At 39.5% G+C, this 24,271-nt stretch overlaps 1 protein-coding gene across 2 annotated transcripts; it reads right to left on the bottom strand.

Moving 5' to 3' along the window:
• Window positions 1-543: 543 nt before the first annotated feature.
• Window positions 544-12,002, bottom strand: LOC131033834 (uncharacterized). Of its 2 annotated transcripts, none has more exons than XM_057965127.2 (2): window positions 11,992-12,002; window positions 544-2,137 (listed from the first exon to the last, which is right to left on the bottom strand). In XM_057965127.2, exons 1-2 carry the CDS (start codon window positions 12,000-12,002, stop codon window positions 1,279-1,281), a joined length of 870 nt encoding a protein of 289 aa, XP_057821110.1. In that variant the 3' UTR covers window positions 544-1,278. The 2 variants fall into 2 exon arrangements, with proteins under 2 accessions (XP_057821110.1, XP_057821109.1); XM_057965126.2 differs by lacking the exon at window positions 11,992-12,002 and adding an exon at window positions 2,350-2,501 and having other exon boundaries at window positions 544-2,196.
• Between the last annotated feature and the right edge of the window lie 12,269 nt (window positions 12,003-24,271).

Raw genomic sequence — 24,271 nt, 5'->3', positions numbered from 1 at the left:
AAAACAAAATAATTGTTTGGACCATCTTGTCTTACATAGCCAGCACGTTACATATACACACAGTTGAGATTACTTTAAAAGAAAATACACAATCTAGCCTACCAAGAACATCAATATCAAATGGAAGGCAAAATGGCAGTGAATATGCTACCGAAACAATGGAAATTTTGTCACTTCAATATTTAATCAGCCTGGTTTCTTATATTAAAAAAATGTTTTGATTGATGTACATGAATTTTGCATGAAACTTTTTGTGGATTCCATATTTTGTTATGATATATGGAGTGCATTCAAAAAAATTACATACGAATAATTAAGTTTTAAGGAAACCCAAGATGTTAAGAGAGAGAAATATTTGGTAAAACCATTTTATTTTGAACCAAAAAAATCAGCTCGCAGATATTACAAAGATGCACTGTTTCACTCTTCTTAAAAATAAATGCACCATACCCTCTTATCAACAACGTCATAGGACAGAGCAAATGACTGTGAATCTGCCACTATAAAGTTTTAATTGAAACACAATATGTTAAGAGATAGAAATACTTGGTAAAATCATTTTATTTTGAACCAAAAAAATCAGCTTGCAGATATTACAAAGATACACTGTTTCATTCTTCTTAAAAATACATCCACCATACCCTGTTACCAACAACATCATAGGACAGGGTAAATGACTGAAAATCTGCCACTATACTATTTCACACTGCCAACATATTACCTCCATGCTGTTCAGACTTATTTGAAATGAACTACACCATCTCCTTCAACAAGATCATCAAATGACAGGCAAAAGGGCAGTGGATCTGCTAACATACTATTTCCTATTTCTAAACATCGCTTGCATCACTGCTGGACTCAAAACCCACTATGGAGCTCTATAACATACATTAATAATACAACAAGCCTTTGGTTTTCAATGATCAACTAGGAATTGAGACTACACGGTTGAACCTTTTCTTGAACAAACCTAATGATGATAAGACATGTGATACTTTAAATCAGCCTGATGATCTTGGCCCTCTCTGCAGCTGCAACACAGGTTATCATCAGATGGGCTGAGATGAATTTTTGCAGGTCCATTCATATTTCTTGCAGCCAAAACAAAAGGGCAGTACCCAATGCACTTCTTCTTCTTAATCCTCTCCCTCAATTTAAAACCATGAACCTGCTAACAAACTATTTCCTATTTCCAAACATCCTTTGCATCACTGCTGGACTCAAAACCCACAATGGAGCTCTACAACGTACAGTAATTACGCAACAAGCCTTTGTTTTTCAATGACCAACTAGGAATTGAGACAACACGGTTGAACCTTTTCTTGGACAAAGCTCATGATGATAAGACATGTGATACCTTAAATCAGTCTTATCTTGGTCCTCTCTGCAGCTGCAACACAGGATATCGTCCGATGGGCTGAGATGAATTTTTGCAGGTCCATTCATATTTCTTGCAGCCAAAACACAAGGACAGAATCCAATGCACTTCTTCTTCTTATTCCTCTTCTTCAATTTGAAACCATGAAATCGATTCTCCTTGAAATCTTGACCTTTTGCCTTTTTGCATGGAAGGCAGATAATCCCCTGTTCAACATCATCAGTACTGTTCTTAGCCTTAGGTTTGATGAAAAACAATTTGTCCACAAAGGAATTAGGCCTAGGCTGGGGCTTGCCCATGAGATCCATATAGCCCAAAGCTCCTCTACGGAAGCAGCTCAAGCCATTAAGCTGCTGATCCACATCAAGAATCATGGCACCAAGGTTAAGAATACCCTGTGGCCGACCAGAAGGAAGCCTAACTTGCAGCGCACAGAAGCTCCTCCATGTGCCTCCGTATCCTTCATAGCCCTTGAGGAGGGTATACAGCATGACCCTCACAGTACCCACAAGCCTATCTTTAAGACAGCCAATGCAGTAAATCTCAATTGTCACAGAAGAAGTTTCATTGTGAAGAAAACCCTCTTCAACTCTGAATATGACCTTGTCGTTCCATGTGGGGTTTGAGCCTCCTCTTGGGTCAATCCGTGTTGACAGCTTGTTGCCTGGATTGATCCATGCAACACCATAGGTTTGCATTTCTCCAAACAGAGCCCTGCTCTTCAGATCCTGGGCCGAAATTATGTTGAGTTCCAGCTGCCTGTAATTATACTTGGGAGATAACAGTGATAATGATAAAGAATCCATAGAGCAATTTTTCTGCATAGAAATTTGATCAATAAACTGTGAGTACTCAATTCAAATTTTCAAGAAGAAAAAGATTGAATCCTATTGCAAAAACTAAGTAATATGGGATGTAAATTTGCATTGAAGATGTGATTATCAACAGAAGCAATGAAGCAGTGGAGTTACCTGCAGCTTTCTCTTGATATCTGTCTTCCGCCTCTGGTCTGGAGCCAATCCTTTCAATCTTTTGTTCTTTTTCCTGGGAAAGGCAACTCCCTCTTGATATATGAATTTAAATTCAAAGAGTTATTGGTTCAACGTCTATTTTTGTTGAGCCGTAAGAAGCAGTTAAAAAGGGTTTAATTCAAAATTTTGGTTATGGATTAGCTTCGTGTGTTTGGGTTTTGAGTAATAGTGACTTGGGTTTGGGTAGGTATTTTTAATACTTTAAATATTTATCATGTATTTTTTTGTTATATTTTTATTTTAAAAAAGGTGTTAGGTTTAAGTTCTCTATTTGCATTTATAGAGAAACATATGAATATATTTATTTATTGTTAGACTTGAGAAAGAGATTTATTTTATTAAGTTTTTGAAGGTCAAATGATAAGTTTTCATCATATAGCATTTAAATTGAGATGTGATAAGGTGGGGAAGTTTTTCCTTAAGGGTATGGGATATTGATTATTGAAGTGTTAGAGAAAATGAGATATGAAATGTTAGGAAAGAAGATAAGTGGGATTGATTGGAAGTATGGTGCATGAAAACAAAATAATTTATCTATTATGCAATTCAAGTTTAATATTAATTGACGATAAACTGAATTAGATTTAGAACACAAGAGTTGAGATTGAAAGTAATAGTTGAGTATAAAATAATTGAGAGTGACAAATGAAATGTTGTAGAGGGAGAATGATGTATTTATTTAATTTTGATGTGACGTCAATTTTGATCTCAGTGACTAACTATTTTGATGAGAACACTATGACAAAGATATTAAGTGCTTCGTGATGATGTGGGCATGACCATATCTTATGGTTGGGTCTTAGACTATGTACTAGTGTGATATATATTTTTGTCATATAACCTGGACTATTCTTGCTTGTGTCTTCTATACATATCACCAAGAAAGAGTTATTTTTAAGAGTATAGTTGGGTTTGTCGTGGGATGGATAAAAGGCTTGATTTTCTCAATAACAATAAAAACCATTAAATAATAACAAAATAAAAAATGTGATGAACAAAAATACTAGTACAACTAAAACAAATAAAATTGAGATAGATAAACTTGTAACTTGAGAGTTGTATGCCATATTAATAACACTAAAAACTTCACATCTTCTATGAATAAGATTGTAGAGTTTGTACCTCCTACAAGTACCACTACAAATTCTATCATTAACATGTTGGACTTCATAAACACTACAAGACAAAGCCTTAAAATCAACCATATCCTCTAATTGGATGATACTTTACCTTTTTAGCCAAGAAATGACTTGAGAATATGAATGCCTTTTACTATAGCTATTTGTTCTTATAAACAATTATAAATTTTGTATTCACATTGTCTCCTCAAATTTGTAGATGCATTTTAATATGCACACTCCTTGATGTATAATTTTAGTTCTAATGCCCCTTTATAGTACACCAAACATAACACTTGACAAGATTACCATTCATATCTTAGGATGTCATGATTCAAAGGTATGTTTGAGGGTTATAAAGGTTGAAGTGATAAAAAAACTAGAAAAGAACCATTGTATGTTTGTCTATCTATCTATCTCTATCTCTATTTGTCTTTTTGTCTCTTTGTCTCTATGTCTTTCCTTTTGATGACATGTCATTTTTGGCTAAAGTAAATTCCCATGAAGGGTCTAGTGAAGTGAGGAGTGTTAGAACCCAAATATTAGGCCTTAAATGGAAACAATACCTTTACATGTGAGCTATATTCCATGATGCAAGAACATCTCAAGGGTCAAGAATTCTTGTATCACCCAAAAAATATTTTATTTCATGTTTTATTTTATCTTTTTATGTCCTATTGACTTTTTAGGTTCTTCCTAATTTATAGATTCTCATCATGCTGAACACCTAATAGTTCTCACTACAAAGGCATTTATGATCTAGTTGATATTCTAGTTTGTCTCACGTCCAAGATTAATATTTCACAAGGTGCTAGAAGTTCTAGATCTATAGTACTCATCAAAGATATTTGTAAGGTTAATTGGTCCCAAGGAATGTTCATGGATATAACCACATCAAGTTTTAAGTGGGATAGATCATATTGCACAAAAAATCCACTCTATGGGTCCCCTTTATTGGTACACTGTAATATGCTAAAAACCATTGAGGGTTTCATGACAAATTTTGAATATTGTGCTGACTTACATAATTTGAATATATATTGGGGAGACCCTTGAATAAAGAATCACAAATCTAGGGTCAATAATATTTTTTTCTTTGAGATGTCTATACAAATAGGGTGATCATTTATTTAAAAATATATAGAGAACAAGGGAAAATAGATCTTAGTAGTAAGATTAGGGTTTTCTAAGCATTGTAACCAAAGCTTGTGGACATATGTGGTTGTAACTAACATATTTTATTTCTAAATTTGTAATACCTATGGCTGAAGGCATGCAATAGTGGAATGTATGTTCAAAATGGTATTAACACTTGATAGTGACCTTCCAAATCATTGCATTGATTTATGGTGCCACTTAATTATCATTTGTCCTTGTTTCTATCATGTACTCATTAGTATTATACATCTTTATGTTTAGACTTCATGAATAGACAATGATTCACTAGTTTCTCTACCCATGACTACATTAATTAGGACAATAGGCTAAATTCTAATAATGTTTATAACAGGGTTGGAGGTCAACCCATAATAAAGAAACATGTATTGGATGAATTATATATTAGTAATATTAATATAGGGAGAGGTGGTAGCCAAATCAAAGATGACAACATGATAAAAAGAAAAAGAGAAGAGAGTGACAACATGGTGAATTAGATGGTATCTTCAGAGCCAATGAAGTAAGATTGAGAGCCTTGGAGACCATGTAAAGATGAAAAAAAATTCTAATGGAAGAATTTGATGGTGACAAGAGACTAGTTTAGGAACCTTATAATGAATAAAATTCTAGCTTAGGAGAAGAAAGGTCAAGTTTCAAAAATAAAATTATTAATGCACTATTGAGATCATTTGAATTGGCATAAAAAATGTTATAAAGGGATCCAAAGAGAAGGAAACAAAGGGAGAGATAGGTAGAGAGGTGAAAAGATGAATATAGATGGGGAGAGAGATAGAGGGAGAGGAATCTTGTGAGATAGGGATAAAGAAAGAGAGGAATAAAGAGAAACAAAGGAAGGGAAAGGATGAGATGGGGATGGAGAAAGAGAGAGATAGAAGGAGAAAGAGTGATAAAAAGAGAGGATAAATATAAATAGAGAGAAACAAAGATGGATATAGAGAGACAAATATTAAGAGGGAGAGGGAGAGAAAAAAAGAGAGGCAGAAGGAGGGAGAGAGAAAGAGGAGGATAGAGAGAGACAAAGAGAGATAAAGGAATGGAGAGAGATAGAGAAAGAGAGAAATAGAAAGACAAAGGTCTTAGGAGAGAGTAAGAAAGAGGGATGGAGAGAGAGAGAGGTCTAGATTCATGTCAATACTCAAAAATAATATTTTTTGCAAATTTTAGAAGATGATGCAATGTCAAGCATTCTCTCCATCTAGTTTGCACATTTTTCAATATCAAGTTTAGAAAATAAGATAGCAATGTCAAGATTTATCTTAGCTTTCTAACCATGTAATTTTTCCTACATTTCAATTATGTTAATATTTTTATCTTTAATTTAATTTTCTACTATCTCCAATTTTGTCAAAAACTATGGTATTTTTGGCTCAATGTTTTTTACCCATTCATCAAATTTAAAACAAATTGCATTTTTAGAAACTAGACTCTATAGTATACACAGTAAAAAATAATAATTTTCAATTAGTTTCCAAAAAAATTAGTGGGGTAATATATATGTTGAACACTACTGGATACTGAGAAGGGGGCTGAATCAACATATACTAAAACTTAACCATTTTTACTGCTCAATTTGCAAAAATAAAGAACTGAAAAAACATAAGCAATCACACATGAACACCAATATTTTACATAGAAAACCGAATGAGGGAAAAACCATGGTGATAAATATCTTGAACTATATTAAGAATAAGTTACAATGTTTAGGCTCAAGGCCAAGGAGCTCATTGCCCCTGATGTGGACTTGCAAGACTGAGGTGCACAACCTCAGGGAAAGATACAAAATATTTACAAACACTGAAGATCTCTTCTTTAGGACGAGATACATTACAAATGAAAGAGATAAACCTATATTATTGAACTATAGGCAACTACATTGACTGATATGCTGATTAAAGTTCCTTGTTAAAACCAATATGAAACTACCTTCATTGTTGCACTATTGTACTTACAAACCTTTGCATTGCTTCTAATCAATCAGTAGGTTTAGCTTTATGTACAGGTTCTCTTTTTGTAGTCTTTCATTACCATCTTCATCTTTCTTCAAATCCATTACACTTGACAACTGTACAATCTATGTTTCCAAAGTATCTATTTGATTTTTAATCTCTTTCACTGATTCTAGACACTAGTGACAAAATTTATATACTTCCGAAATATGATCTACACACTTCTCAAAAACCCTTTACAACTGGATATGTACATTTGCACACTTATTTACTAGATATCCTATTCTTTTCTCCTCTACCTTATTCTCAACACCTATCAAAATTATAGCTTCCAAATTAGAAGCATGATCTTTCAAGCTCTTAAGTAGCACTTGTAACTACTCCACATCACTTAGAGACTCATCTAATGCTACCTCCGAAAGTCTCTCGTGAAGAAACTTTAGTGAATAAATGATCTCTACTCATTAGAAAAGTAAAATTGCCTTTGTATTTTTGGACCAAAGCTGTTGGAATCCTCTCTCTCTCTCTCATGCATTCTATCCTAAAAATATTTGAACCACCCTGAGTATAGGGTGTTGTATTCATCTCCATTTGTCTGAAAAATACCTAATATGTTGCCTAATTTGTATTGCAATAGGGAAAAACTTATCCCAAACATTATTCTTAATCCATGAAACTTCAATCATGAACATGAATGCCAAACAAATAATTATATAGACCCATACCCAAACTAATATTACTCTTCTTTGTTCTCTCCAAGTTATCTAAAAGTTGTTGCCTCAAAGGTTCACAGAGCTCAAACCTTTCTCCAGCAATCACCATTTGATGTGCAATGTATATTGCTATCATGGTGGAAAAACCTTCACAGTTCTAGTAGTAGATCTTGTACACCAAACAATTAGTTATACAATGAACTCCTAAATCAACAATGTCCTCCATAGTCATATCTCTTTCGTCATACATTGAACTAGTAAGCTCCACAATAGTATCATTTTTCACCATCTTTTTCATTGAAAAAGTACATATGGAACATGAGGGCTAGTAAATACCCCAATGACATCCTTCATAATTTTGTATGGTTGGTTCAAATACATCACATCACTATGAATCCAACTCAGAATGATTTGAACCCATGCTTAATCATAGCTAAAGTTGAGAAATTCCTTCCAAATGTTCAAACCCATCTCTAAAATATTCTTGTGCTGTTTCTTGAATGTAGTTAGGTCATCTTCTATAAGTTCCTTTCATACATCATGGAATTTTACATAACTGATCTCTGTAAGGGACACATGAATATATTCCCTAACATCCTTTGTGTAAACCACATCTATCAGAACCCTCGAAAATGCTCCTTCCTTGTCTTTCACCCTCACCAAATAAGGATAAGGCTTAAAAATAGGTTGTGTCTTCAACACAAGATCAACAGTGATTGGAGTAGCCATGTCACACTTTCACAAACTGAATTGGAAACCAAGGGTATGCAGAAAACCTTTTAACACACTTGTCGCACCCAAAAATTCATTCACACTAAACAACTCTTCAAATTCACAAGATCACAAGAGATCAATGAAATAAACTCAAAAAGCTAATTTATTTGTTACATCCACCTACTTATGGTTTCATTGACATAAATGCATTTTACCGTTATAACTCAAAAGATTGATACTTTGTTTCATCATAATCCAAAAACAACACTGCAAATTACCAGAAACATTTGAAAACCTTAAAAAATACCTTCACAATCTTTGCCATGCTGAAAACAACTCAGCATCCAATCTGCAAGGGGGTCCATAAGATCTTAAATCAGCTGTCCCCCTTAGAGAACGCATATTGTCTAGTTGCCAGAAGAGGAATTTGAACCACGAGTACATGCAAACTCATCCAAAACCTTTTCTTCCACATTCTCATGTAATTTCTTCACCCATACCATCTTCATCTTCTATTTTTCTTCATTGATATCAATCTTGTTTACCGAACCAATAGTCTTCTCATTCTTTTCTCTATAGAATCTAGCAATGTGTCTTAAATTATTGTAGTTATAACAAGTCAAACCTTTTTGTAGACCATTTCCATTCTTTTAGATATTTCACCTACACTCAATAACCTCATGCCCAAACTTGTTGCATGCATAACAATATGCATTGAATGACTAAACATTTCTACCATATTTTGCATTCACATATCCATTCTATACCATCCTACTTCTGCACTCATTTGCTTTATGTCCAAAATTATTGCAAGAGTAGCATTGACCATTAAATGACCGAATTCTGATATGAGTTCTACATTCACTAACTTTATGTCCAAAATTATTGCATGAAAAATAGTTACCATTAAAGGATGATGAATACCTTGTTGGAGTGGACTCAACATCCATATACTCAAGAGTTGAAGGTCCACTAGACATAGGGTGAACATTTGACCTTGAAATTTTATTATAATTGTAGACACTCAAAATTGTCATGTCTAATTAAATAAATATTTTATTTATTTAATTATCTAAGCCTACTTCTTCTATTAATTAAATAAATTTTTATTTATTTAATTAATTCATTTATCCTCTTCTAGCCTTATTTCTCATTTAAATAAATACATTTATTTATTTAAATTATCCCTTTCCTAAATTAAATAAATATTTTATTTATTTAATTGTCCTATTTCTTCTATTAATTAAATAAATCTTTATTTATTTAATTAATTCATTATCCTTTTCCACCTATGACACATGTCATTCATCTCTTAATTCATACACTACCTACCTCTTTCATTATTTTGGTATTTCTTTTACCTACCTCTAATCCTAGCCGACCTCTCTTTTTACACCTCTCAATCTTAACCCTCCATTTCTTATTGTGTCTTCTATTTAAGGAGATGCTTTCTTCATTGTCAAACCCTAATGACATATCCTAATGCCTAATGACTGATTTTGGAGTACTTGGTTACACTACCATCCTACTTGCAACCACATTCCGTTCTTTGTTGAGCTCTTGTGCATACAAAAATCTGAGAGCAAATATATCAAGCAAGATCAATGGAGATAGGAAGAATGGAGATCAAAACCCTATTGGACATGTGATGGTATAATCTTTGTGATTTTGAGTTATTTGCATTGTCTTAGGTTATCTTCATATGTTATGGTGGATCTTTGTTCATTGTTAGGCTAGGGTTTAGTGGTTGAATTCATTTTAGCTTTTCAATATTGTTATTATTGTTATCCATTTTCACCATAAACATTTTGGCACGCCCGGTGGGACTCTTGTCCCTTTGCATTTAACATTTTGTTGCAGATTTCGCATTTTTGAAGTTGCAGATCGGACAATTTTTCGACGACATTTAGGTTTTTCCGCGTCTGCGAGTGTTTGGATCGCGTTTTTGTGTTTCAGAAGCGTCTTCGATATCGGGAATCGCGTCTGTGTTTCTGCCAATTTTTATTTTTTTGCAGGTTTCTGGAATCGCGTCTGAGAATTTTAACCGCGTCTGTGCCTGATATTATCGCGTCTGCATTCTAAAGTCGCGTCTGTGACCTCTGATCGCGTCTGTGAATTACAGAACCGCGTCTGTGTAGTACAGACGCGTCTGTGTCTGGTATAAAGGCGTCTGTGCATTCTGTTTTGCAAATTTTTCAAGTTTCTTCGATTCGGGTTTTCGGACTTTGCACTTAGGGTTTCAGATCTGGTTTATTTTCGGCTAACTCTTGCAGATCTAGCTAACCTGGTTTGTGCAGCTTGCTTTTGAGGCAAAAACGTTTTTGTTGAAGGCCCCTTTTCACAAAGTCTTTTTGGGTTTTCTAAAATTTACCTAACTTGTGTGCTTGCAGGAAGGGGTTATCATTTGAAACAACCCAAACTACTAACAATTTTGTTGCAGGGCCTTAGCTAGGGTTTTGTAATTTTTATTGTGTGCCTTGTTTTCATAGCTTAGCAAACACTTCCATTGGTGCACTAAAATTGAATCATTGTCTTTTGTGTCTTGAGCAATAGGCTCTTTTTGTTTGATCTTTAGAGGGCCTGTCTTCCCGTGTGGTCATTAGGACTACTAGTGAGAAGAGAACGATCCAAGTGGTAGCGAGGAAAACCCACCTCATCCGAACCACTATAATCAAATGTATTCATGGTGAAAACTATGAATAACGTGTGCTGATTAGTTCATACCGACACTATGTCTCCCCATAAACCCGTTTGATCAAATTTATTTGATCATTTGTAGGGCGTAACCCCTACCGGCTGGGAGCCTTCTGTATTTACAGAGCTGAAAGTGCCGCATGTATGGCCACACGAGCGGATGCCCTTACTAGCACCTCTTTGTTTTAGATGCCCAAATCCTTCTAGTTGTTGAGGCAGGAGGTCAGACCTCTGGTAGCGGCCCACACACATACGGTTCTTAGTAGAGATACAAAGTTCGCCATGGGGAGTTTTCATGGGGACTGATGCTTGGCTGACCCGAGAAGTGAGTGCCGAGGGTGGAGCCAGTGAGGTCAAGCATCTAAGTATCCGCTCTGAATAGCGTAGCCTCGGGGGTAAAACCCTATGTGGGATCAACAACTATTGTCTTGGCCAGCCCTAAGATTTGTGCTTGACTTATGCTAAACATTCAAACATTCAAGACAAAACAACAAAACATTGTGTCTTTTGTGTCTTCAAGTGTATGCAAAACTTTTTACATCAAACAACACACTTTTGGAGTCTAAACAGTCTGCAAACATTGAGTCATCAACATTGTGTCCTCTTGTCACGAAAAACAGTCGAAAAATCAGATTTGGTCACAACAAACCAACTTCACAGATAGGAAAAATTGCACTAAGGTTACAGAAACGCGTCTGTGTCTGTTCAAACCGCGTCTGCGTCAGATAAGCGCGTCTGTGAAGTACAAAATAGCGTCTGTGTTTTTATCAGCGTCTGTGTCAAATAGAGAAGCGTCTGTGTATTGGAATCGCGTCTGTGAAGTATACAGAGGCGTCTGTGTCAGGATTTGAAAACTTTAACAGTCAAGCAAACAAAGAAAATCAGTTTCGGCATACTTGAGCTTCTTAGGTTGTCTCTTCAAGTTTCATCTAGCATTCAGCCTGTTCTAAGGTTTCACATAGTCCATCATTGCTTCACATCTCATTTTACATTCATACTTGTCTAAACTTGGGTCAAAAAGGTCACTTGCTTGTCCTCATCATACTTTGTCAATACACTACATACTACTACACTTTGCTAAGTGGTCCCTCATCAAGGTTTCTTACCTTTGGGTCTCATTTGGTCTTACTTAGAGTCAAGGTCAGCTTACCTCATCAAGAGAAACTATCCTCTCTTTGGAAGTCACACCTACTCTACTACTTACATACTTGGTCTTACACTTTGGACATTGCAAGTACACCTCGAGATTCATTTACACTCCATACAACTCTTGGTCATCCATACTCTTGTCATTTTCGTCTAGTCTCTCACATATTGCTAAACACCTAGTTCATGGTTGAAACCCGCCTTCAAAAATCTAGGAGAATAGCTAAAGAAGCTCAAGAATCCGTAAACATGAGTTCTTATGAGTATGACAATGATCTATTCTACAATCCTGAGCACACGACATTACCAGACATGAATGTTTATAGACACAATCCAAATGTGGAAAGCGCAAATACTATACACAATGCTACACACAATGACACCATGGACAATTCTTCAATACTATCAGCAGACATACAAGAATCTATAATGGATCCTCAATTCAATAGATTGGTTGAAGAGATAATGAGGAGAGATCGACAATACTTTCTAAACATGATGGCACAAAGTGGAGCTAAAATACCGCATGATTTTGACTTATCTCAACTTATGGAAAGTCGACCCTCACAACAAATTCAACCCAACATGGATCAAAGGAGACCAAATAGTGGAGGAAATAGAGGACCGAATATGATGCCTGAGTCACCATCAATTCTGCTTCAAAAACCGGCAATCCCACATACACAAGCTCAAACATATGATACTTACGCTCAAAGACCATTATGGAGGCCCTATGCTCAAACACATGCTCAAGGTATAGATCCATCAAGACAAGTGGATACTCAAGGACATCCTCAAAATTTTGACACAAGGAGACCTCATGTCAAAATTGGGGGCAACACAATGGAAAATGAAAGACCTGTTGAATATGGTTTATACACACAAAACAGATATGGAGTCCCTCAACAAGAAGTTATGCCAAGTGTTCCATATATGTCGCAACAATATAGACCTCCATATGGACATGTTTATGATCAGTATCATCCATACATGCAACAAGCTCCTCCTCAAATGGGTGTTTCAAACATGGGGTATGCTACAAGAAATCAGTCTCCTTCCAAGAATAATTTGGAACAACAAATTAGAGATCTACAAAAGAAAGTGGAGGACATGGGCACATCAAAACCTACATACACTATGAGAGATATATGCCCTTATCCCTTCGATAAGAGCATTCCAATGCCTCCATTTCCTCCACACTTTGTGACACCAAAATTCGACAAATATAGAGGGAGAGGAGACCCCAAGGCACACATAAGACAATTCTTCACAGCTTGCATTGAGGTAGCGGCATAAGAAACATACTTAATGAGGTTATTCCCACAGAGCTTAGGAGATCAAGCTATGGAATGGTTTTCTCAATTACCTCCCGGTATTAAGTCATGGGGCGACTTGGCAGAAGCATTCATTCAACATTTCTCTTACAACATTGAAACAGATGTCTCAGTTACTACCTTGTGCAATACTAAACAAAAAGAAGGAGAATCTTTCGCAACATTTTTACAAAGATGGAGAAACCTAGCTAGCAGATGCTCTTGTGAGATCCCGCAAAAACAAATGGTGGAGATGTTCACACAAAACGTTAACAAGGCTATTGGCTATGATCTCAGGAAAGCTTGTTTGTCTACATTCAAGGATGTCATTGAAAAGGGCCTAGCAACAGAAACAGTCTTAATTGAACAAGGAGTTATCAAGCTATTCAAAGAAAACAAAGAGGACTTCAAAGGAAAGGACAAACCAAAATTTTGGAACAAGAATAAGAACACGGTTAATGATGGTGTTGTTGATGCCAACACAGTGAGACCAAAGTTCGTCTTTTCTGGATCAAGTTCTACCAACAAGCAAGTGAACAATCAAACAACTTCTAGACCACGAAGGAAGTACACTCCATTGGGGGAACCACTTGAATCAGTATTCAAAAAGCTTGTAGCAAACAAAGTGATCACAGTTCCAGATTTTCCTCCTTATGAACCAAAGGTAAAACCAAATTGGTGGAATGATGATGAGTATTGTGAGTTTCATAAAAGCAAGGGTCACAAGACAGGTAATTGCCATCGATTGAAAAACATTGTACAAGATCTCATTGACAGAGGAGATATTGAGATTGAAGGACATTCATCTAACCAAGAGCATGAGGTGTTTAAGGAACCATTCCCAAAACATGACAAAGGAAAAGGCAAAGTCACAGATGATCAAGCCAATTACACTAGAGCACCTTACAATTATGATTCTACTATCAATCACATCTCAATGGACAATTATATCTCTACCATTACTATCAAAAACAAAAATCCTGAGAATCCTTCTCAGAGACCCAAGATTGTCCTAAAAGGTGTGGGATCTTCGTTCGCATCTACCTCTGAATGTCATGTTACAACCCGTCGAGGTAAGATCACGTTGCCAGGTGCCTCCACTAAGAATACCAATCTTTCATCAATCAAGCCTGAGTACGACCTTGTAGAACAACTAGGGAAGACACCTGCACTCATCTCTATTCTTGAGCTCTTACGTATATCTCCTGCACATAAAGCTATCCTTGACAAAATCTTGAGAGATACTGCCGTCCCTACTGATCTGAACGTGGACCAGTTTCAAGCCATGGTGGGATACCTATCCGTTCCACACTCCCTCACATTTACAGAAGCCGATGACGCCTCCATAAGTCAGCCTCATAATGCACCCCTACACGTTGAAGCCTTCATACATAAACACCGAATAAAACGAGTCCTGATAGATGGAGGAGCAGGTCTTAATATTTGTACATTGAGCACCATCAGACAATTGGGATATTCTGACAAAGCTGTGAATTCTACAAACCAAATCACTATTAAGGCTTATGATGATGAAGAGCGCTCGTCCAAGGGCACGGTCACCTTACCACTAAGAATAGGGCCAGTCACAAAGGATGTGGTTTGTCAAGTCCTAGATCTAGATCTCACGTATAACATATTGCTAGGACGTCCGTGGATTCATGAAATGAAGGCAGTCCCATCAACATACCATCAGTGCATTAAGTTCCCTCACAATGGAGTCGAGGTAACGGTCAATGGTGATCCAAATCCATTCATATATTGCAATAACTTGAGATCACATACTGAGACTATCATTCCCAGCAATTGTGAGGCTACTCCTTCTTCAGCGTATATTGATCCTGAGTCATTAAAGCCATCGACATCCAAACAGGGTGAACTTAGAGCCAAGTTTCAAGACAAAGGCATGGGAGAATACACTCTGAATCAGACAATGTTCTTACGACAAGTCATGACCTCTCCCAAGGAATATGGGAGGCCACATCCTAACAAGCAAATCTCCATCATGATACTCAAATGGGATCCTACCATCTTTCAAAAATGGGGTGAATTGGAGGAAGAAAATTTATATAAAATGCTATATAAGGACGTTGATGACAAAACACATGACCAGATTATTATACCCTGTGAGAACTATGGCAAAGGCTTCAAAATTCTGCAAAGATTCAGGTATGATGGAAAAAGCCCTCTCGGACTATGCAAAGAAGGTATCATGGAACCCTTACAACCTGAGCTAACTACAAGAAGAGAACGCTCAAAAGGGCTTGGTTTTATAAATCCCAGACTACACAATAAAGGAACAAAAGAGGTATGGCGAATCAAAATGGCTGAAGTTCAATAAGAGGATGACTATTCTACAGATTCCAACGAATGGGAATGGGGTTCAGACAAATCCTCCAGCGATTATGAGCTCAACGAGACATTTAGAGAGCCAGAGGAACCTACAGAGGAGGAGGAGTTTTACAAAAAATTCAGAGTTGGCCAAGAACCAACCCATAAGGATCCCGCACAAGCTTCGTTTCAAGGCCCTAGGTCAAGATCACATAGGATGAGGACACCTGTCCCTGAGGGTGCTACTAGTGATGATAATTTGGACTCGCTCACGATTGAAACTGATGAGGAGAGTGCCATTGACGACCTCGATGACTATCTTGACATACCCGAATATAACCACATCTTCACTATTAGCCTTGCGAACTTTGAAAACACTAAAGACCTTCCCCTTGTCCACCCCCAACTCATTGACTGGGATCATGAGGGACCAGTACAGTTTGATACATTTCAAAATGACAAAGCTATTGTCGATTATCTTGGCATTCGCGATGATCTTCCTCCCGGAGACCACAAAGCAGGATACGCCATAGAGCTTAATAACATGGCATACTTTGGTGAGGGTGTCGGGCCTTCTAGTCGCAAAAATGTGAAAATAAAAACAAAACAAGGGTCTTATGGCGAAAACCACACTGTGGCGCTATCTGACTCTACAAAAGTAAAAAGAAAGGACGTATCTGAGGGTGAAAACCTCTCTGAGGCGCCCGAAGATGGAAGGCTCGACATTCTCCCAGCATCACACGAGGAAAAATCATCCATGTTGGTAGAAGAGACTATAAAGACAAACATTGGTACAGCAGAGGTTCCACACAACATATTTTTGGCTCAATCATTGACAGAGGCCGAGAGGACAAAATTCATAAGCTTTTTCAAGGAACGACAAATCAACTTCGCATGGTCTTATGCTGATATGCCTGAACTAGACCCGGATTTAGTAATGCATCATTTAACAGTTAAACCGGGGGCAAAACCAGTAAAGCAGAAATTAAGGAAAATGCATCCACAAGTGGCATTGCTAGTCAAGGCAGAGCTGGAGAAATTATTGGATGTCGGATTCATACGCCCAATTGATTATCCCGAATGGATCTCCAATTTAGTACCTGTCAGCAAACCGGATCGCAACATCCGAATATGTACAGACTTCAGAGATATCAACAAGGCTTGTCCAAAGGATGATTTCCCATTACCAAACATTGACTTGATCGTTGATCTCACGGCAGGTCATGAAATGCTATCTTTAATGGACGGATTTTATGGATATAATCAGATCAGGATTGCACCTGAAGATCAACATAAAACATCATTTACTTGTCCATGGGGAACATTTTGTTGGAATGTCATGCCCTTTGGGCTGAAAAATGCAGGCGCCACTTATCAACGAGCGATGACTACTATCTTTCATGATCTCATGCACATAACAGTGGAAGATTATGTTGACGATCTTTTGGGAAAATCAATAGACAGAGGTACACACTTGGACATACTTTCAGTTGTCTTTGATCGGCTGGAAAAATACAAGGTAAGACTAAATCCTAAGAAATGTGTCTTTGGAGTAACCTCCGGGAAGCTCCTAGGATTCATTGTGTCTAAAAGAGGAATAGAAGCTGATCCAGCAAAAGTCAAGGCTATCTTGGACATGCCGCCACCCAAGAATATCAGTCAACTTCGATCTTTACAAGGGAGACTTCAGTCCATACGAAGATTCATCGCACAACTTGCAGATAAGTGTAATCCTTTCCAGCATCTGCTACACAAAAACATCAAGTTCAAATGGGATGAAAACTGTCAACAGGCTTTTCAGGCGCTTAAAGACTATCTTTTGAACCCGCCAGTTTTGATGCCACCAATTCTAGATCAACCATTGCTACTTTACATATCGGCTACTCCGACAGCACTGGGGGCACTCCTAGCATAGCAAATACCTGACGGCAAGGAAAAAACAGTCTACTATATCAGTCGCACATTGGTGGGATATGAGCTAAACTACACTCCAATCGAACGTGCGTGTCTCGCTGTGGTCTTTGCTTCACAGAAGTTACGACATTATATGCTCACTCACAAGACTAAGTTGATTGCCAGAATTGATCCACTAAAATATCTTCTCAACAAAGCTACACTTACTGGGCGGCTGGCCAAGTGGGTAATGATTTTGAGTGAATTCGACATTGAATACGTGGACAGAAAAGCTATAAAAGGACAAGCAATTGCAGATCAACTGGCAGATGCTCCCATGATAGATGATGCTCCTCTACAGTCAGAATTTCCAGATGAGTCCATTCTAACAATATCACTTGTAAAGCCATGACAATTATATTTTGACGGCTCATACACACAGCATGGGGCAGGAGCGGGTATACTTTTTATAACTCCTCAAGGCGATTCTATACCAAAGTCATACCGCTTATCATTTCCGTGCACTAACAATATAGCGGAATACGAAGCATTAACAACTGGGTTAAGAATTGCAGTTCAATGGAAGATCCAAGAACTTCGTGTTTTTGGGGATTCTCAACTTGTCATCCGTCAAGCAACTGATGATTATCAAACAAAAGATGAAAAGCTAATGCCTTACAAACAACTGGTAGATGAGCTGAAACATCACTTTGCAAAGATAGAGTTTGAGCAGATATCAAGAGAACAGAATCGCGCTGCTGATGCCATGGCTACAATTGCTTCGCTCATTGATCTACTGCAAAATGAGACCTGCTATGAATTCCTAGTAGACAACCTGCTGATTCTGTCATATGAGATCACTCCTACAGAAATGATATGTGTTGTTGGTCCTGAATCCCAGTTATATGGTTCCATATTCACATACCTTCGCGACAATATCTTACCTCCCGATCTATCGAACAATCAACGCTGCACTTTCATTCGCCAATCCTCTCGATACGTTATCCTAGCTGATATCCTATACCGACGAGGTCTAGATGGCACCCTTCTGAGATGTTTAGAGAGTGACGAAGCTCAGATTGCATTACGAGAAGTGCACGAAGGGATATGTGGTCCGCATACTAGTGGTCCTACCTTGGCCAAGAAACTCATCAGGACTGGATACTACTGGCCTACTATGGAAAAAGATGCATATCAGTTTGTCAAGAAGTGTAAGCAGTGTCAAATTCATGGAGACCTCATACATGCACCAGCACAGGAACTACAACCACTTGCATCTCCTTGGCCCTTTTGTCAGTGGGGACTCGATCTCATAGGCAAGATTCACCCTCCTTCTTCCAATGGACATAAATTCATTATCACAGCCACAGAGTATTTTACAAAGTGGATTGAAGCCGTACCTCTCACACAAGTTACTGGAAAACAAATTGCTACTTTCATCCTGAACTACATCATCTGCCGATACGGGATTCCTACTTCCATTATTACTGATAACGGGCATCCCTTCAAGAATCAAGATGTTCGTGAACTCTGTGAGCGCTTCCATATCTCCCATCGTTTCTCCACACCATATTACCCCCAAGGTAATGGCCAAGCTGAGGCGTCTAACAAAACAATTCTCAAAATCCTTAAAAAGACAGTCGACGATGCTGGCCGTAACTGGCATATCCAACTCAATCCTGCACTCTGGGCCTATCGTACAAGTGTCCGCACACCTACAGGAGCTACACCTTAATCACTTGTCTACGGCTCTGAAGCCATCTTGCCTATTGAGGTCGAGCTACCTTCTTTACGGGTCTCCTTGAGAAACATAATCAACGATGAAGACTACAGGGTTTCTCGTTTACAAGAACTAGAACTGATGGAGGAACGAAGACACACTGCTTTTAATCATCTCAAGGCTTACCAACAAAGAATGAGTCGCAGTTACAATCACAAGGTTAAGCCTCGCACATTTGAGGTAGGTGACTTAGTCCTCAGAGAGAACCCCAAGAATCAGCAAGACAAAGATAAGAAGGGCAAGTTCGAACCAAACTGGCTTGGTCCTTACATCATCACAGCGGTATATGGATCTGGGGCATATCAGCTCTCAACTACAGAAGGTGAACCCTTAGAGGATCCTATCAACAGCATGCACCTTCGCAGGTTCTACACATAGCTCTTCAGAATATCCTAATTCAAAAATACAAAAAAATCAAAAAATGTCAAAAATACAAAAAAATTATAAAACAAAAAAATCGTTACATGGTGAAAACCTGGCAAACAGGCGCCTTGTGACAACAAAAAAATTGAAAAATCAAAAAAGTAAAGAGAAATAATTTCGTCCAACGGTGAAAACCACTTCGGTGGCGCCCTGGGCAAGTACCATGGTAAAAACTGGGTCACCAGCGCCATGCGTAGAGACATTACTCCTCCCTCCTTCAGGATTCTCTTTCATCCTTTCACTTCGCACACACTCACAACCTATTCATTCACAATAAACTTACTTATTTCCATCATGGCTTGTTATTGATCTACTTAAGATTGGTTAGCCATCCATAACCCTCCCTTTTCACTCCCTTTCCATCCATAATAAATCAGATCCTATCTGTGGCTAAGGCAAAATCCTACGTCTAGTGATGGGTGTGGAACTAAGAACATCACGTGTTTCAAGGAGTACAGTTTCTGCCAGCTTCCTTCAGTCTATCCGCGTACAATCCGCAATAAAGAAACATCTGCATTGTAGATTTGCAATAAAGTTCCATCTTCTCCACAATAAAGTATCAGTTTCATGGATTCAGTCAGTTTCAGATGAGAGACAGCAGCAACAATGGGCTTCAACAAATCAAATCTTTCAACAGACTCAGACAACATATGGTTCAGTGCTATCTATCCTTTTTGTGAAAGTGAACATTGTGACCACAATCAAAATTCGACTTATACAAGTGACAAGAGACACTAAACTTGAGGACTACAGTGGATGTTGGTGTCGAGTCTTGGTTTTCTTTTGATTTCATCTTTTTGGTGACATGTCTTTTAGCTTTTCCAGGATGTCTTTGACTAGAGATTCTATCTCCAGGATGTCTTTGACTAGAAAGGCGAGGATGGGGTATCGTCACCTATTTGCATTTGCTGTCTGTGGATTGTCTCTTAGTAATGCTATGACTTGTCCAAGGATATGAGGACACTGTGAGTCTAGTATGAACTGGGGCATTCCTTGTTTGTGACTGTCTTATCTCCATGCAAACAAGTACAATGACTTTCTGGGCCGAACATATGCCTCGATTGTCATAACCTATTTTGCCATAATAAAGCTCAATGATGATAACGCACAAGAAGTTCTTTCACTTTCATATCTTCTGTCTTCCATCCCCCTTTCTTGATTGACTTCCATCGTCCTTCTCGAGTCCGCGTAGCCCGCTGTCACATGACTGAGTATAATGACACACCAAAAACATTTGCATTTCATATAGTCGCACCTGCATCACCACATATAAGCATTTCATACATACATATAGATATCACAACTGCATCACATCCTGCACACAACACTTGTTAGCACAATTTACATCTGCATTATCATATTCATCAACATTACATACATTCACATTTGCATCATGCATCACATATACAACATAAAAGAACAAAAATATATTGCATTGCATCATATAAGCATCCATATCATAAAACATGCATCACATAAGAACATCTCATCACATAAGGTACACATGCATATAGCTGCCGCAAAAATGGATCATCTCATATATAATCAAAATGTGTCATGATACAATGATGTCAAAAATCATATGGCTACAAAATCACCTGCAGGTGTCTACAATACAAAAAAATGGTACATATACTGATACAAAGGGGAGCCCTCTATGGCTATGATGAACTCCCTCCCTCGGAGCCGCCTGGCCTCGACGGAGTCTGAGCTGTAGATGGACCCGCTCCAGGATCCCCCTGCCTCTCTGGTGGTGGTGGAGGCCCTATGACCCCACTGCTGGACGCTTGCCTCCTACGACTCCCTCCCATAGCCGTCGCTGTGCGCGACGATCTATGGAAGCTCCTCGCCCGCTGATCCGCTGGCACGATAGCATAGTATAGATCCCTCCAGTAGGCGATCTCCTCTCCGGCTCGCAGCACATATGCGTAGCCTGCCCCTGCATCCTCTGCTGCCCGCCTCCCTGCCCTCAGAGCTGTTTCGGCCTCAATATATCTCTGGATGGCCTGGTCTCTCTCCCGCTCTGTGTCCCTGAGCCTGATCCTGAGGCGATCCCTCTCTCGCTCCAAATCCGCAATCTCGTCTGCCTGGCCCTGGCAGATCTCTCTCAGCCCTAGCAGCTCATCCTCCTCAGGATCATCACCCTCAGCCTCTGCCTGTGGCTCCTCCCCTGCAGGTGCCTGTACCTGTGCCTCCGCCTGTACCTGTCTAGGTGCCTGAATAGGTACCTGTCTCTGCACCTGTCCCTGTCCCTGCACCTGTCTCGGTCCCTGTGCTCTAGGACCCTGTGCTGCTGGTACATGTAGGGGCAATCCACCCCGACCTCTCACCACCTGAGCTGCTCTCTCCTGTCCTCCCTCCCTCCGAGGTGCTACTCGCCTCTCCCCCACCACTCCCCTCCGCCTCCGTCGTCCCCTGCCTCCATCTCCTCCACCATCATCCTCATCATCCCCTCCCGCCTCTCCCTCCAGCAGCTCTCCCGGATCTGTCAACCTAGGAAATGGATGCTCTGCCCAATACGCAGAGTACTCTGCGTCCATCCCTGCATCCTCTACCTCTGGCCACATGTCCCATGGTAATGGCATCATCTCCGCCAGCTGTGTCATGACCTGATCATATGATAGAAGCGGCCCAAACTGTACCTGATCTCTGACTGTGTGGGCATACATGCCCGAGCCTCGTGGCATCCGCTAAATCCGTCCAAACTGCCTGCATACCCTATGTACAAGCTGCCTCTCTAGAATATAGGGCGTCCGCCCAATAAGATACCTGCTCCTGAATGCATAGGGTAGCTCCAATGCGTCGTCATCCCACTCCTCGCACCCCAGGTATGACCTCCAGATGACCATGTCTATGTCATCTATGATGCGCCTCTAATGCTCCAGTCGACCAATCCGAGGCTGTGAAGTAATCATGTCGTACAAATGCACGAAGCTCCGTCCCTGCCCTCTGCCTCTGAAGTGGATCGGCCGTGTGATGGGAAGGTGCTCATATGCCCACACCTGAAGGAGAGTAACTCCGCAGCCCAGTCCCACTGATCCGTGGTATACAAACTGATGCAGCTCATAGTACAAATGTGCCAGGACACATGGCCCCCATGCATACCTGGTGTGCTCTATCATCAGTGTCTCCAATGCCCCTCCCCAGCCAACTGCCAATCCCCGTGTGGCTCTGTCCGGACACAAGTAACCACTGATAGCTCCTCCAATAACTGCCGGCAATGCTAAACCTGTAGCAGTCATGGTATCCCAGGCTACGTGACCTGCCCTCATCTCCAAACCGGGATCCTGAAATACCCGTCGCAGTGCCTCCCTGTCACCATCTCGATCGTATGGAATCAACTCTCCATCGATCGGAATATGCAGAATCCTGTAAACATCCTCCAGTGTCACTGTCATCTCACCCATCGGCAGATGAAACGTGCACGTCTCAGAGTGCCATCTCTCAGCCAATGCAATCAACAAACCCATGTTTGCCCGAAACTCAGGCACAAATAGCACATGTGTAAGACCCATCTCCTCAATGGAAATCCTATCCTGGATCGACAACTCTGGTCGCAACCTCTGAGTCGATGGGAATCTCTCCCGTGACTCCAACATCGGCAAATACTCCTGCAGTCACACAATCAATTATGTCAGTTATCGTGGCATTCACTGTTTATCACAAAATGCTACTTGCTACCTAAATGCATACGCTTATCTATCCTAGTGACACTCACTGTTCATCACAAAGTGTTGCTATCTATCCTAGTAGTACTCCCTGTTCATCACAAAGTACTACGTGTGTGACATTCCCTGTTCATCACAAAGTGTTACTCACATTCGCACTCCCTGTTCATCACAAAGTGCTGCCTATCTTGGTATTCCCTGTTCATCACAAAGTGCCTTGATCTATCCTAGTCTTCCTAGAGGACCTGCTTGAGTGTATCCTCTCAGCAGCTTATCCAATCGACAGCGTATGTTCATCACAGAACTGCCGATTTGACCTAAGAAGACTCAACTTATGCATTTTGCAACACAAACGCGCTTTAAGCTCCTAAACGCGCTTATAAACTGCACAAACGCGCTTCTACAACACAGACGCGTTTTCTGAACACAAACGTGCCCATGCCATGCACAAACGCGACTAGGGAAAACAGACGTCCCTACATAACATAAACACCCCTACAGGGCACAGACGCTTCTATAATTCGCAAACGCACCCGCAATCAACGCAAACGCGGTTCCAGGCATAGATGCGCCTGGACCCGACACAGACGCGCCTGTCCGACACAGACGCGCCTGGCACTGACACAGACGTGGTTGCGCGTTTTTGCATTTTTCAACTACCCTATTCCTAGCGCATTTATTGCTACTAAACATGCATTTATGACAAAACTTGAAATGCGTGAAAGTACGAGGATGTTTTCGGGTACTTACCGGCTCTCCTGCATCTGCTGGTCGCTGGAATCGACGAACACGATCAAATCTATGAACCAAAGCCATCGCTGCTGACTGCTGCTGCTCTTTTCTCGCTCTGCACTGTGATCTCGTAAGGGTGTGGATGACAATGAGGATGTCTTTTGCCCGTGGTCTATCTTATAGCCTAGCCTAGCCCTCGTCTTCATTTCCCGAGT

Source organism: Cryptomeria japonica, chromosome 9 (genome assembly GCF_030272615.1).
Source record: "Cryptomeria japonica chromosome 9, Sugi_1.0, whole genome shotgun sequence".
Classification (NCBI taxonomy): domain Eukaryota; kingdom Viridiplantae; phylum Streptophyta; class Pinopsida; order Cupressales; family Cupressaceae; genus Cryptomeria; species Cryptomeria japonica.
The sequence above is the reverse complement of the archived record's forward strand: the minus strand, read 5'-3'. Positions and strand labels throughout refer to the sequence as shown.